The sequence below is a fragment of the Neltuma alba genome, unplaced genomic scaffold, assembly GCF_004799145.2.
Source record: "Neltuma alba isolate B1F8T4 unplaced genomic scaffold, ASM479914v2 tig00013257_pilon, whole genome shotgun sequence".
In the NCBI taxonomy this organism is placed as follows: Eukaryota; Viridiplantae; Streptophyta; class Magnoliopsida; order Fabales; family Fabaceae; genus Neltuma; species Neltuma alba.
In genome coordinates, this window is record NW_021637550.1 from 6,706 (window position 1) to 22,680 (window position 15,975).

The 15,975-nt window shown below is 38.4% G+C and overlaps 2 protein-coding genes across 3 annotated transcripts; one reads left to right on the forward strand and one right to left on the reverse strand.

Annotated features, from left to right (window-relative positions):
• Positions 1 to 807: 807 nt before the first annotated feature.
• Positions 808 to 2,856, reverse strand: LOC114735836 (transcription factor MYB61-like). The gene is made up of 3 exons (XM_028923596.1): positions 2,439 to 2,856; positions 2,175 to 2,304; positions 808 to 2,069 (listed from the first exon to the last, which is right to left on the reverse strand). Exons 1-3 carry the CDS (start codon positions 2,569 to 2,571, stop codon positions 1,025 to 1,027), a joined length of 1,308 nt encoding a protein of 435 aa, XP_028779429.1. The 5' UTR covers positions 2,572 to 2,856; the 3' UTR covers positions 808 to 1,024.
• Positions 2,857 to 11,863: 9,007 nt separating this feature from the next.
• LOC114735834 (caldesmon) lies at positions 11,864 to 15,766 on the forward strand. 2 transcript variants are annotated; one of them, XM_028923595.1, is made up of 3 exons: positions 11,864 to 12,173; positions 12,990 to 14,357; positions 14,619 to 15,766. In XM_028923595.1, exons 1-3 carry the CDS (start codon positions 12,123 to 12,125, stop codon positions 15,474 to 15,476), a joined length of 2,277 nt encoding a protein of 758 aa, XP_028779428.1. In that variant the 5' UTR covers positions 11,864 to 12,122; the 3' UTR covers positions 15,477 to 15,766. The 2 variants fall into 2 exon arrangements, with proteins under 2 accessions (XP_028779428.1, XP_028779427.1); XM_028923594.1 differs by having other exon boundaries at positions 11,865 to 12,173; positions 12,990 to 15,766.
• The last annotated feature ends 209 nt before the right edge of the window (positions 15,767 to 15,975 follow it).

The following is a 15,975-nucleotide window of genomic DNA, read 5'->3' on the forward strand; positions in this document are numbered from 1 at the left end:
TGGTGTTTGTTATTGTCAAAAATACTTTTTAAAAGTACTTTTTCATAAAATGAAACAAATTCCTTCACATATTTATTTTGTAAACCGTAAAAGGACTTTTGAAACTATGATTTGGTTTTCATTCAAACACTTCCTAAAAAGGTGTTTGATTATTGTCAAAATATTTCCTAAAAGTACTTTTCCATAAAACAAAGCAAACTTCTTTACACATCTGTCTCATAAACTGTTAAAACACTTCTAAAATCACTATTTCTCAGCGTGCCGCTGGTTTATCCAAAATTTTCTGGCTTCGTTCTAGATTTGTTCATTTGAAAAATAAATTTGCTTGGCAACTGATTTTAATTGTGGACATCATTGGATATCCTTTCGAAAAGGGGAAACCACCGTCTTCATTTTCAAGACATTGCCTTCAGTCATTGATTTTTTTTTTTTTTGGCAGGGGGGGGGGAGTTAGCTCTGGACGTCGAAAAAGTGAAAACCATCTCATTCTGTGGGAGACAGTCATGGACACCCATTTAAGACATGGTCCCTTGAGGTTTGAAGAGAAAACAAGATGAGAATTCTCTGGACACCCATTCGAAAAGGATTAAGGGAGACCTAGACTAATGTTCAAAGAGAAGATTTTAGGATTTTCAAAACGAATGAGATAAATCCTCCACGAAGTTAATGGCATCTGTTACCATTTAGGTTCTAAATGTTCATGGAAAGTGACAAATGTTTTTTTTTTTAAAAAATGCTGTCTATTGTATACAGATAAAGTTTACAAATTACAGGTCGATGATAATAGAAAAATGTAAAAAGAGAAAAAATAAAGAGAAGCTTAAATCAATCACAAATGTTATACTGTAACAGAATGCTCGAGAGTTTTTTTGTATCAGACACATTTACATATAAACAAAAGAAATTTCTGTAGCGCACACCTGTAGTCAGAACTCACGAGAAATTTTTCGGACTCAGTTCATACTGGAAATGTCGGTGCCTCTTTCTTTGGTCGAAATTAAAGTTTGCACATGTTAAATACAGACTACAGGGTTTGTCCAAAAGCCACTGAGAATCTTTGCAGATCCTTGGCGTAGATGTCTGAAGCTTGAAAAACGGACGGATGCTGGGTTTGGTGCCAACTGGTACTTGATTCATCTGTTATGAAGCCTGTCTCTGGTTTAACCTCACTGTAAATAGATTGACAATTTTGATTCTGTGCTGTGTTTCCCAGGAAAAATGGGGTGCTCAGATACTCAGACCATTTAATTTCTTCCTGTTCTGCTTGTGGAGGTACTTGAGCTTCTTTATCAGCCTTCACAGAGTCTGCCAATCCCCATGCTACTAAACTGTTGTTCTCAAGGAAGTTATTGCTGCTATGCAATTGGATACTCCCACTGCGCCCATTGCTTTTGCTTCCATTGTTAGCAAGGATACCAGCTTCCCAGTTCTGAACCCCATCAATATCGCCAGAGGATATGGAAGGATTATCAGACTGGAGACTAACAGGGGTACTTACATGTGTTGTCGGGAAAATAGAGCTTGGCACAGAATTTAGCATAGCGGGAGTCATACTAGAATTGAGCTCTGACATCATCTGAGAGGAACTGGAACCTGACATGAAGCAAAGAGAGCCGTTGGGGTTTGCGGATAGCCCAACATGTGGTGGATAGTTCACCTGCTGAAAAGAGAAGTAACCCATCATATCGGAAGGACCACAACTGGTAATGGAGCTATCAAGGAACAAATCCTGGGTGGGTCGGCCATTGGTCAGATTGCTGCTAATAGTGCAGCTATTGCTGATCTTAGAGCCGGAAGGAACTTGGATTGGGTATCGCTCCGAAGGCACTGCATTTGTCTTTGGTTTCGCAGGCTCTGCTACGCCCAGTTCATTGGATGCCACTGAGGCTTTATGATGGCTTTTGACGGCTGAGGGGGCCTTCTCCTTGTCATTCTCAACCTCAGAGAGTGGCTTGTGGGTGTTTGGGTCAATGCCTCTTTGCCTGAGCTTCTTCTTGAGGCAGGAATTCCATAGATTTTTAATCTCATTGTCAGTTCTTCCGGGTAACTGAGCTGCAATCTGTGACCACCTGATGGAGCAGCAGAGACAGTTACGTAAGCATCAAATGATTTATGGAACAAGAGCAAAAGATGGAGAGGCCTTATGAATAGCTGCTTGAGCGAAGGGTAACAACCTGTTGCCAAGGACTACGTGGAGTTCAATAATCAAATCCTCTTCCTGCTGCGAGAATGCTCCTCTTTTCAAATCAGGCCTCAGGTAATTTATCCACCGCAACCTGCAGCTCTTGCCGCACCTCTGCAAGCCTGTGTCATGGAGAGAGGAGAAAAGCTTAAAATGATTCTTGCTTTTCGCTATAGCTATACATACATGTGTGTGCGCGCGCACGACACACGCTGCAATATGAGGGAACAGAAAGCAATGAAACAAGATTTAGTACCGGCGAGTTTGGGGACGGAGCTCCAACATCCATGGCCATGCTTGGTGATGTAATTGAGAAGCTTCTCGTCTTCCTCGGGAGACCAGAGGCCTTTCCTAAGTTTCTGCTTGTAACAGCAAGAGTGTCTTCCCATGTGCTCTTGACGATTTGTTCACTCCACCTTGGATGCTTCCAAAAGTTCTGTAACTCTGAAAATAATAGCAGCAAACACTGCTGCGTTTGAATGAACTTGTGAGATGGTATGAGTTGTGGAGATGGGAATTGAGAAGCTAGCTGAAGAAACAAAATGGGAGGTTGATAGGGAATCAAATAAACAGAATAGAAGGAGGCTTTTAAACTGTGCTGGAGGAGGAGAGGTGGTTAGGCATTGAGGCTTTTAAATTTGTGAACGATTTTCCCGAACTGGGCTCCTCTCACACCTTCACGGGACTGTCCCTTCAGAGACTTGTGACCCTCGGGGCGGGTCATCTAATATGATACTCCTCCGGTTCTTAATATAATACCTATTTAAATAATTTGATTAGATTAAGGAAGTTAAGTAAGTTAGTTAATTATAAAAAAAGTGACACATTTTTCTTAAAACACCATAATCATTTTTTATAATACCTCCTCTCCCTCTTCTACTTGATTATACTTGATGGAGTATTTATAGGGGTAATTAAGAGAAAATTGATAAATATGATAAATGGGTCTTATATTTAGGACCAAAACCAACTCAAGAATTGGGTCCTATATTAAGGACCGGAGGAGTATAATATAATATAATATAATATGAACTTCATTTAATATAATAAATATATCTTAATTAAAAAAATAATATTCCAAACTAAATATTTTCCCTGCTTCAATAAATGCTTGCATTTTAAATAAATACTCCTGCAAATGAAGCATGTCTTTTTTTTTTTTTTTTAACTCTGCATAGTGTCTGGAGTCTTTTTTTTTCCCAGACATCCAGAGTCATTTCATTGTAAATAGACAATATGTAAATAAATGTAAATGATGTGTTGGCTTTAAAAGATTTATACATTTGCAGGAGATTGAGTGGGGATGTCCAAAAAATGACAAAATGTTTACACTTACTGCTAAAAGAGGAGGATTTCAAGCGACGATGACACCCCCCCCCCCTTCACTGTGGTTTCCAAGTGCAAATTTCTTGCTCACAGGGAATGCCCCATATCGGCAACCTACACAGATTAAGTATTCCGCATTAAATTCGCGATAACGGAACCCTTATTCTTTCTTCTTCGCCCATCATTTGTTCACTCACTTGCTTTTCCGGGTGATTCCACGAAACCATGATTTGGCTACAAAATCCAACACCGCTTTTGACATCTTCGCAAGTTGAGTTCTTTTTTCTTCTCTTGGAAAGTGCCGCAAACTCTACCAACCCCGCAAAGCATTCGTGTTTTTTGCAATTCGAAAGCCACTCGACTTTTTAATTAAATGTCGATTTCTCAAAGTTTACTTGTCTGAACTCATGCGAGTTCTGCGATTGTGTGGAAAGATATTAAAACTCGTGTTAATTATAGAATTAATCCCCTCGACTTCTCTTCATATAAATAAGGATTCCTCAACCCCAATTATGCAATTGGGCATTTAGTTTGTTTATTGGATGGAAGCTGCAATTCTTGAAATGCGAAAGCAGACAAACGCTGATGATCAATTATTACAAATTGCAGGCATACTTAATTTGACAAAACTTTAAATGCAGTATTATTCTATTCATCAATGCTAGCTCTGGGCTCAATTCTTTCGTAGTTGGTTTTAGACTTTTAGAGCACAAATGTTAGGAGTCCAAGGCTATTATTGAACTTGTGTATATTCGGTGCGAGTAAATATATGTTGTCAGAAAAACCTTGTAAGAGAAAAGGATTGTTCCATTATACTGTCCAATAAAACAGTACAAGGTTTCAAACCATGAATTTTCGTTTCACTCATTTCTCAGTCCACTCGTAGCTACCGGGACAGGACACACAAGGCCTGTGTTAACTAAACCAAAATATTATAATAATGTGTCTGGAAGAGGCAGCTCATCAAGTTGACCTTCGTTGTTTAGTTCAAGTCCGTTTTGATTAAATGGCCATTCCTTTAAAACCGAAGAAATTCATATAATCAATCATCATTGTGAAATGAAGGTTGTTGACTTCCTTATGCTTAGGACCATGGTTTGAAAGTAAATTTGTTTAGTTTCAATTTATGACAAGAAAATGAACTGTACCTTTTTTTATATTAATATTATACGTTCATATTTATAATGTATTCTAGCTTAATCTTTTTAACTAAAATACCTCATATTAATGTAATGATATATGTGTATATATTGTATGAAGAATACTGAGTTAAAATTTTCAAAATTGAATTAATATATATAATAATCAAAGTGTTCTCCCCCGGTTAGGTTTATCAGGATCTAGTCGCCACCTTGCATGCTTGCAGAAAGACAAGGTCGTGGAATAGTAAAATAATTAATTGTTTGAAATAATTAATTAACCAGCAAATCATTTCAAAGCCCCAAAACTGAAGACAACAATAAGGGTATAAGGTCATGTAAATTAAATTTATGCTCGCCAAGGTTGATCTTTTTTTTTTTAAAAAAAAAGGGAAATGAATATACAATCACATTTCTTGGAACAAAAGTAATCAAAATACTCTAAAATATTAATCATTTCCTTTGTCCTTGTTAGATGGCACAATTGCAAAATATTCTCTCCAGGCCATTATTCATTGATCGCACACAAACATCCAAACTAGTAATTTGTCTGTTAGCACATATTCTTCGACGATCATGTTTTGAACTTGAAATAAAAAAATATCTTGGCCCATTATTCTGAATAATAAAATGCATAAATTAGCGATAATAATACTGATTTTCCCCGGATGATAGCCTGTCTTTCTTTGTTCTGACATTGAGACGCTTCCATGCCATCAGAGCAGCCCTAATTGAGACATCCAAATGGGTTATTTTAATTTGAAAAATAAGAATGAAAGAGAGCAGCAAGAGAAGATGCTCGTAATCTCCATACTTCATCATGCATTTCTAAGCTTATCCTCATTCGTTCCCATATATTTATGAGCTGTTCACCCAAGTCTTCAATCCTCGTGTAAAATGATTGGTACATATTCACTGCAAAATAATAATCAAATAAGGCCATTTAATTAGTGACCAATTTGAGATCGGTCAGCTTAGTTATATTATTGCAGGCACCTCCATTTTCTTTCCCTCTCCTTCTCCTTCTCTCTGTGTCTTCCTTGGAATAAAAATATATAAGTTCATGTCTGCGTTTCTGGGAATCAGTCTCTAACTGCAAATGATTGGAACGAAGATGAAAAGGCATGCTTCCTCGGGATCAACTTTAGTCTTTTGATTATGAGCAAATATTCGCTAGCTGCTGCAAGCTGTCATATATGTTAATTGATGTTTCTTTGACTGGCATTAGTTCATGAAACGCGCACGTTGATGGTATTATTATTATTATATTTAATATTTTGGATGAGATGAAAGAAGGTAATTGCAATTAAAGCCTTGGGACAGTTAATTAGAGGGAGACAAAGGATGGAACAAATCTAATCCAAAATCAGTTGTACAATTTTGATGTGTATTTGTGTCACAAGTTGATGAGCTGGGGATGGATTCTTTTGGGAAAGATTAATTGAATATATGTATGGAAATATTAGCAGATGGAGCCCAAAAAGCTGCATGATAGAAAGATTATGTGCAGCATTATTGTGAACAAGAATATTTGACACTAATCTCGGTAGGTCCATCACTAAAACTAAGCTTTTAATTTAGGTCCAATGCATATTCCCACAAATTCAGAATAAAGAAGGACTCAACCCCCTCTTTCTTTTTTCAGTTTTTCTTTCTCTTCAAATTAAGTTGTCTATTTATGATTGATTAGCAAGTCCTGTCTTTGCCAGGAGCTGGACGGTGCTTGAACTGCAATCCAAGAGCTGATTCTTTGTGTCCTTTCAGTTTTTTGATTGACCAAAACAAGTTGGGTTATCGTCAATTTTCATACAAGTATCGTATGTGTTGAAACTTTCCTGGAACTTCCCACAACTTGAGGCATGTGTTCTTAATTAGAAAACGTTGGTCATTATATGTTCTGGTAGGCTTTGAAAAGTCTGAAGGCGTTATATCCATAAAAAAAGGGGACTAATTTGGAAGACCATGGTATGGAAAAGGGGGAATTGAAATGGATGCGTCTGCATTATCTCCAGAACCATATTTTCTGAGTTTAATTTTGCATCGGACAACTAATTGACGAGAAAATAAAGAGCAATTGCTATTTTCAAAACCAGAGAAGCTTCAGTCTAACTGCAAACATAATGGAGCCGCACAACACTACAACTAGTTATAAGTTTATATCCCACAGACCCACACCCGGTTGACATTGAAATTACTCCTCCGGTCTTAAATATAAAACTCTTTTCATAATACATTACGAAAGGGGTTTTATATTTAGGATCAGAAGAGTATAAAATTTCAGCCCCTCTGGCTAATTCCAATGTGATATGTGTATATTTATATATGGGACTTTGTGTGGTTATGGATTGAGATGAAGCGTAAAATATCAAGGCTAAGCAAGTAATTAGTGGGGGTGGTCAGGTTGAGAAGACCCTAGAGTGAAGTTATCTTAACTCAAATGGCCCATTAAGACTACCTGGGAACAAAAGCACATGCAATTTTCTCAAGTTTTTGCTAACAAACACTTTAATTATATGTCTTTCGTCTTGTCAAAGCAACCAGTGATGATGACACACACACACGACGCTTTCTATATCTAGAACGCTAACACCCCCCCCCAAAAAAAAATCATCCTTTTAATCCTACTCATGTTCCCCCTTAATTGCCCAACCCAGTGCTTTAAGCAAGTTTAAAGCATTAATTAAGTGTGATTAGGGAGAGATCTCGATGGCACATTTCAATTATCAAAAAGCATTTAATTTGTCTGGCTGAAATATTCTCCAGGCACGAATAATTACATGTTTTGTAGTGGGCAAGTGCGGGTCAACTTTATCGTCACAATAACATAATTACTTTCAAATTTGGGAAGGAACTGTTGGAGATTCTGAGCCCCAAGAGTCGAGCCTTCTCAATCAATTTTCATCGCAACCACGGGGTCTTTTCAAAATCAAGTGGTACTTCTTTGTTAAATTATTATAAAATAAATTAAAAGGAGATTGATGGGTCTTTCTATTTTCCCATTTGCGCGCGTTTGTTGTCCCTGTGGAATTAATTTTTTTATTTATTTATTGGGATGCGTCAGTTTTTAGTCTTTAGAAGGCCAAAACAAACAGAAACCAATCGTTGTGCCAAACATGGGCCTTCAATAAGAGGTATTTTCTTTGTCTCCTTGGATCAGCCCATTCGTATTTTGTGGGCCCACTTATCTGTTTCGGTATAGGCTAATCTTGTACGTTGTGGGCCTGACTTATCCAGATTCGATCCAAAAAATATTTGGGCCTTATGGGTCTACGTAGGCTCCGATCTCAAGTCCGTGAGTTGGGCTTACGTGTCTTAATGAGATGTCCCCATTGAATGATTCAGGCCGGCAAAGTCGGCCCAATCAAGGGAACTGAGCTTGCCTCCTAATTATCATCTCACCAACCACCCAATGCAGTCGCCAAAAAGGCAAAGTGGATCAACACAGAGCTTTATTCTTTGATGGAGATTTGGAACCTTTTTTTTTTTTTAAGAAAAAATAATAATTATCTTCGCTCCTGATTAATTCTTTTCCCCCTTTTGTGGTAAAGAACAATTTAGATATACAGGAAACCAATCCGAACATTCATTTCAACCTCACAGTTGACAGCTTGACATGCTGCTCTTTCTTTTTACCCAGGAGGGGAAAAAAAGGATAAAAATGAGAAAAAATAATAATAAATTTTATGTTTTTTTATCACTTTTTTATTTTATTTTTTAGAATTGATTCGTTAAAATTTTCCTTCTCCTTGTCTCTCCTATATTTCCCTCGTGCCAAACAAGGCCTTAAATTCAATTGATAACGCGTGGAGAAAAGAATCAAATAAAGAACGGTTGAGCTCACTTGGGATGTAATTTTCTTTCATATGGAAGACCTGACATCTACCGCATAAAAAATGGAAAACTAACTGACGCCAATATAGAACGAACGATCAGTAACATTTTAAAAAGGCAGAAAGGCTTTGAAATGACTTGACGCAATATCACTGTCATTGGAGGGACTCATTTGAAATAATAATATGAAGATAGGAGCAATTGGGAAGACGCAAACGTGGAGCAAACATGGCCAAATGGGGTCGTCGTCACTTCGAGTAATTAGTAATTACGCTGATCTTCTTTAACATTCCACGCTTGACTTATCTCCTCGACCTTTCGGGCCGCTTCTAATCATCATCATCATCGCTCTTGTGAACGCCCCTTTGATTGAATTATGGCTCGTTGATGGCAACAACTAATAATGATGCAGTGTAAAGAATAGCTTTTTTTTTTTGCCCTGAAAAAAAGGACAACAAATAAAAAAAGATGAATAATTAAAATGATAGGACTCCAAGTCAGCACATTAACGCACCAGAGGAGAAATAGGGAGAATGGAGTAGTGGTTGAGTCTGTTTGCATCTTTTTAGGAGAGTTGAATGAGTCTTTTAGGTTTTATTGATTTTATTAATGATTTATTAATTGAATAAGGGGACTTTAGGTTGTTAGAGGTCCATCAACGTCTCTTTCTGTTAGTTCCAAGATATTAGGGATATTTACTTAATTCTTATATTTATTCAATTGTAATTTCTGCATTATAAATATGTTAGCCATCCTATAAGCTAACATATGAGAGAAATAAATATTTGTTCAGTAATTTGGAGATTCTCCTTCTGGCTACTAAATCTAGTTAAGTGAGATCCTTGCTTAAGTAAATTTTAGTAGATTTTATCCCGGCTATTAGTGAGTTGAGAGTGAGATTCTTGCCTCAACCCTCTACTAGATTATATTTCAGTTTTTTTTTTATTCACTTAATTATCTAGCCATTTGGGTTCTACCAAATTGGCATCAGAGCCATGGTTGAGACTAGATCATCCCGCATTCCCAACCCACCTGAAAATCCTGAAAATCCTTTAGTAGGAGATAGTGATCCTTTGACCACAATTGCTGCGCGACTGGAAAATATTGAAGCATTAGCTAATAGAGTAGCCAATTTGGAGGTTGCATCTGAAAGAAGTCGAAGAGGAAACCAACGTTCTCATTGGGAAGCTGACAGTGAGGACGACCCTGAAGCATCTTATAGGCGCCGAATGCCTTACACAAAAATTGAATTCCCCAAGTTTAGCGGTGGGGATCCGCGAGGTTGGATATTGAAGGCAGAGAAATATTTTAGGTACTATGACACCCCAGAAGATTTGAAAGTGGATGTGGCATCAATGTACTTGGAGGGAGACGTGCTTGATCTATTCTCTTGGATTAACAATGAACGCACGGTAGTGTATTGGGATGAACTTGTGAAGGCTCTTCAAGAAAACTATGGACCACCGGAATACCAAAACCCAGATGAGTACCTTTGTAGCATTCGACAAACAGGGACGGTGTCGGAGTATCGTTCTGAATTTGCTCGCAGGTCCTCACGCGTCAAGAATTGGCCAGAGCATTGCTTGTTAGGTGTCTTTATCAATGGGCTCAAGGAAGAGTTGAAGGCGGATGTACGTATCCATAAGCCTAGAACTGTCTATCGAGCAACCAGTTTAGCATTAGAATATGAAACTAAGCTCCAAAAGGCTAATGGGCCTAAGACCAACATAGCCTCAGGAGTAACTCGCACTTTTTTTCCCTATACCCAGCCAGCACAAGACACAAGCATCGCACAACCATCTTCATCTGCAATTCCAAAGCTCCTTCCACCGCCAACCCCAAACACATATTTGTCTCAGCACCCATCAGCAAAATCACCCAGTTCCTCTACCTTGGAGTCTGAACGCCAGCGTCGCAAGGAGAAAGGGCTTTGCTATCGCTGTGGTGAAGTTTTCAAACCAGGGCACCGCTGCAACTCCTCTTTTTCTCTCCTAGAACTCATTGAAGAAGGAGAAGAAATTATCCTACCCTCAAAAGAAGATGTCAACAATATGGGAGATGGAGGGGAAGTTGAGGTTATGTTTAACGCCACGGTAGGGAAGGCAAATGCTGGAACCATGAAGCTCAAAGGTTTTATAATGGGCCGAGAGATTCTGATTTTAGTAGATAGTGGGTCTACTCACAATTTTATATCAGAAGCATTAGTTTCTGATTTGTGTCTTCCTACTAGTGTGACGTCTTCATTTGGAGTTCAAACAGGAGATGGTAGAGTGGTAAAATGCAACCGTATTTGCACAGATTTAGAGGTAAAAATTTCTGATTTAGTTATTAAACAAGATTATTTCCCCTTCACTTTAAGTGGAATTGATCTTGTTCTGGGCATTAAATGGCTGGCTTCATTGAATACCACCCAAACCAATTGGAACGAGATGTTCATGATTTTCTGGATAAATGGCAAAAAGTACAAGCTTCAGGGAGTTATTCCAGGGACCCATACTGCTGCCCAATTTCAAAGTCTGCTCTTATTAGAAATGCAAATGAATGGGAACCATCGGTCAAAGGCAAATCCAATGGATAAGGGAACAGTTCAAGTGGCTGCGCAAGTTCATCAATTACGACTTGAGGGCAAGTCGTGTCTTCAAGGAGGGAGTATTGATAGGACTCCAAGTCAGCACATTAACGCACCAGAGGAGAAATAGGGAGAATGGAGTAGTGGTTGAGTCTGTTTGCATCTTTTTAGGAGAGTTGAATGAGTCTTTTAGGTTTTATTGATTTTATTAATGATTTATTAATTGAATAAGGGGACTTTAGGTTGTTAGAGGTCCATCAACGTCTCTTTCTGTTAGTTCCAAGATATTAGGGATATTTACTTAATTCTTATATTTATTCAATTGTAATTTCTGCATTATAAATATGTTAGCCATCCTATAAGCTAACATATGAGAGAAATAAATATTTGTTCAGTAATTTGGAGATTCTCCTTCTGGCTACTAAATCTAGTTAAGTGAGATCCTTGCTTAAGTAAATTTTAGTAGATTTTATCCCGGCTATTAGTGAGTTGAGAGTGAGATTCTTGCCTCAACCCTCTACTAGATTATATTTCAGTTTTTTTTTTATTCACTTAATTATCTAGCCATTTGGGTTCTACCATAAAATCAGTATAATCTATTACATGTACAGCATAATGATGTGATGGGATCCTATAAATTACTGGTAAGTTGGGTATTAAGGATGATGAGGGGCCAAATATTTGGACCGTTTTGATGGGGGGAGTCTGTGGATGCTTATCTGGTCCCCAACTTCTCCAATAAAGATTGTCACTTTGCCACAACCATAGGGTCGTCCTTTCAGATTTAATTGAAATAATTAATTCATTTTTAAGGAGAAAACTTTGTTGGCAGATTGATCCTTCTAAATCATTGAGACCATACTAGCTCATGTGGTACAGTCTGGCAGACAACCGTGTTCCTGCTTTTTCCTCTTGACACTAGTTGTTCTTCTTCCTAAAGTTGTGCTGCCTTTCCTCCTTTTTTTCCCTCGGGTTGTTGCCAACCTTGTTATTCCTTCCTTTCACTTTCCTTTTACTCTCCCAATCCCAACTTCTCTGCATCTCACACCCTCCTTTGCTCTTGGATTTCTTCGCCATGGCTACTCAAACTGTTGCCGCTGCTGATCATACTTCTGCTTCTGATGAGGTTTGATGTTTTTTTCCCTTTTCGAGTTCTTGAGCTCATACGATCGTCAAGTTTCATCATAACCAACTTTGATCAGTATTTCATTTTATTTTCTTCACTATACTAATTAAGTTGGTAACTATAAACAAATTTTTGCTGGTAGCTCTCTCTCCTCCTTACTTAGTTACTGATTTGTAGTTATTTCTTTCGAGAGGAAGAGTGAGGCTGCGTGAGGCAAATAGTTTTGGATGATCCTTATTGATAAGGAGATATCAGCAAGAATTATCCATTTCATTGTTGAAGTTGGGGTCTGAAAGATTCCGGCAACAAGTATATGTTCTTGCTCGTGAGAGAGAATAATAAGCTTTGCACTATAGATATAGGGATTAGGTGCAGAATAGAGAAGTGGGGATAAGTTCGAATAAAGCAATAACTAAAGGAAAGCCAACGAAGAAAATTCTGGGAGGTTTTCCTTCTTGTCCTTCTTCTCAACAGATTATTCCAACACAAAAGTATCAGACTAGTTAGCGTATCAGTTAGTATGATATTTCTTATCATTATTTTTATTTTTTCGGAACAGAGAATATTTGTGAGAAGAACTCATTAAAGAACACAATAGAACTCTACTGGTTTCATTTTCATAGACCTTCAAGAGCCACAGTCCGATTATGGAAAGGGAGAAAACAACAAATTCTGATTCCTGTGCTTTCCTGATTTGTCCACTAGCATCATACTTGTTACATATTCTACAAATTTCGAATTTATTGTGTTCCTATATAACTGTTGAAGTGTGTTTGCTCAGATTTAATAATAACTGGTTGCCCATCCTTGTTACAGCAAGTTGAGAAGAAGAAGAATGAAGAAGGCATTGGAGAGAAGACGGTTTCTTTGACAAATGAAAATGAAGACAAGCTTGACAAGACTAAAGATGCAGCTCCTCCTTTGTCTAAGACAGAAGAAGAAACTGAGAGAGAAGAGAAGAAGGTTGATGGTGAAGGAGCATTACAGGAATCTGTTGGAGACAATCTGAAGGAGCAAATTAAGGAGCTCCCCCCTCAATCACAACCCACAACAATAATCGAACCAGCCATAGATTCTGCAACAGAGCGTTTTGTGGATAAAGAAACAGAGAAAGAGAAGCAAGTAAAGGAAGAAGACATTCCTGAGGTGTCAGATGAAGTGAAGCAAGACGAACAGAAGCTCGTTCCTGATTCAGAGCCGATCAGTGTCAAGGAACCAGAAGCAGATCCTGCCGTTGGCAACCCTGAAGTGTCTAAGCCCGCAGAAGCTACTGAGAAGGAGACATCGCAGAGGCCGCAAACAGAGGAACAAGAAACTGCTAAGAAGGAAACACCACAGAAGCCACAAACAGAGGAAGAAGAGCAAATAAAGGAAGTGGCGGCTGAAAATACAGAGAAATCAAGTAATCACGCTGAGGTTAATCTTGCAAAAGAATCGGATTTAGAGGAAGTGAAAGAGAATGAATATTCAGAAGTAAGTTTTGTCGCACCAACGCTGGGAAAATCAGAGGAAGCAGAGAAAGAAGAGGAGAAAAAGGAGGTGGAGCAACAAACGATAGTTTCAATTCCCGAACCTTCAGTTGAAACCATCGAAAAACCCAGCGACGTGACTGAGGAAAAAACAAGGGAAGTAGAAAATTCTGATGGAGAAGAAGTGAAACAGAGTAGCAACCACGAAGCAGGGCCTACAGAACCAGAAAAGCCAGAACCTGTGGTTACTGAAGTTGAGGATCAACCAAATGAACTAGAAAAGCAGTCCTTGGAGAAAGAACAAGAGGAGCGATCCGAGACGGTTGTCGATGAAAACGTAAAGAAAGAAGATTCTGAAGATACAATTGTAGTGGGACCTCGTAAAGAGTCAGAGGCTGTCAACACAGGGAAACCAGAACTTGGGTCTCTCCAGGTGGAGGAAAAGCTAAAAGAACTATTAGAATTTGAGAAGAAAGACAAGGACGTGGAGACTGAACAAGAGCTTGTATCTGGTGCAGTGGAGGAAAAGCCAAGAGAAGAGGATTCAAACGTAGAGGAGAAGAGTAAGGACGTGGTGACTGAGAAAGAACTTGCGGGCAAGTCTGCGGCAACTAAGGAAACATCAGAGAAGGAACAAAAAATTGAAAAGGAAGAGGAAACGAGTGTCACCAGCAACACTGTACAAGTTACACCAAAAGAGGAAGCTAAAGTGGCAGCTGCAAATGTTGTGACAGCAGAAGAAGTTGCTGAAGAAGAGAAAGGTGACAAAGAGGAGGAAAGTAGTCTCACCACAACCACGAACACTACACCAGTTGTGTCCAAGGAGGAAACTGAAGTAGCCTCTGGGAAGGCGGTGGAATCTTCTTCTGCAACTGCAGAGAGAGTTGTTGAAGAAGAGAAAATTAACAAGGATGAGGGAATTAATGTCACGAAAAACACGCCAAACGATGCATTAAAGAAGGAAGCTGAAGCAGCTTCTGCAAATGGGGTGGAACCTTCTCCTGTGACCGCACAGAAAGTTGTTGAAGAAGAGAAAATTGACAAGGAGGAGGAAATTACTGTCAAAGGAGTCCCGGCACAAGTTATGTCCAAGGAGGAAGCTGAAAGAGGCTTTGAAGCTAATGGGCTGGAATCCTCTCCCGTGAATGCAGAGAAAGTTGTTGAAGAAAAGGGCAAGAAGGATGAGGTTGATGTGGCGTCAAAAGAAGTGGTAGGGGTTTCTGAAAATCCTCAGCAAATTTCTGTTAATCAGGAAACTAAAACCGATCAGGCAGAGGAAAAACATAACTCTGCTGCTCCTGGTGTGGTAGAAAAGAAAGAAATAAACGCGTCTGATGCTGTTGAAAAATTGTCAAGAGAAGCAGAAGTGGAAGTAAACAAGGTTGTGGAACAAAAGAATGAAGCAAAGGAAACAACAACTGAAGTAGAAGAAGAGGGTGTGAAAATGGTGAAAACCATAAAAGATAGTCAACCTGAAGCAGAAAAGGAAGAGAGTAAAGTGGATGATGGATCAACAGATGCAAGTGAGCCCGCGAGAGAAACTCTGGCATCTAAATTTGAAGAAGAAGAGGAATCTGGTGCCAAGAAAGAACAAGTTGATAAGCCTATGAAAACCGAGGCTCCAATTACGGAGGTTGCCGTCAAAGAAAGCGATACCACGAAAACAACCAAGGACCTTCCAAAAGAAACTATCACAAAATCTCAAAAGCAATCAAACAACATAATATCAAAGGTCAAACAGTCACTAGTTAAAGCAAAGAAGGCTCTCACTGGAAAATCTCCAAGCTCCAAGAATCTCACTGCAGGCACCAAAGGCGATATTAAAGTGAAATAACGCTATATATGAGATGGATCAAGCATACTGGCAAAATCTACAGAGGCGTTGTATTTTTCTCAGGGTTGTGGTGACTAGCATAGTTGTTTTCTCTTGTTTTTGTTTGTAATTGCATTGAATGCAAAAGAGTGCGCCGAGTGTAGTGTACATAGAAGATCTATAGGCTTTGCTTTAGGCAGTGCTGGAAACTCTTGATTGTTTGTTTATGCGTTATTCATTTTGGGCATATGTATTGTTTGTGATTTTGATTGCTCTTAATAAGTTATTGGATCAATTTAAATTTGTTTATGCAAGGCTAGGAGCATATACGACCCAATAGAGGTTATTAGAAACTATATAATACTTTTCATCCTTAACATAAAAACTAGTTTGATATTCAATTCAATTTTAAATACAAAATCTCAATCAATTTTGTTTCATATTTACCCTTCTTTTAAAGTAATCATTATAATAATTATATATGTTAACTGTTTTATTAAATGGTAATCTAACTAATATA

What these genes read in the sequence shown, in the direction of transcription:
- LOC114735836 (XM_028923596.1), bottom strand. Translation starts at nt 2,571, where the DNA reads ATGGGAAGACACTCTTGCTGTTACAAGCAGAAACTTAGGAAAGGCCTC. An exon ending in CTCCGTCCCCAAACTCGCCG is followed by an intron (nt 2,305 to 2,438) that starts GTACTAAATCTT and finishes TCCATGACACAG; the next exon opens with GCTTGCAGAGGTGCGGCAAG. An exon ending in CACGTAGTCCTTGGCAACAG is followed by an intron (nt 2,070 to 2,174) that starts GTTGTTACCCTT and finishes CTGCTCCATCAG; the next exon opens with GTGGTCACAGATTGCAGCTC.
- LOC114735834 (XM_028923594.1), top strand. Translation starts at nt 12,123, where the DNA reads ATGGCTACTCAAACTGTTGCCGCTGCTGATCATACTTCTGCTTCTGAT. An exon ending in ATACTTCTGCTTCTGATGAG is followed by an intron (nt 12,174 to 12,989) that starts GTTTGATGTTTT and finishes TCCTTGTTACAG; the next exon opens with CAAGTTGAGAAGAAGAAGAA.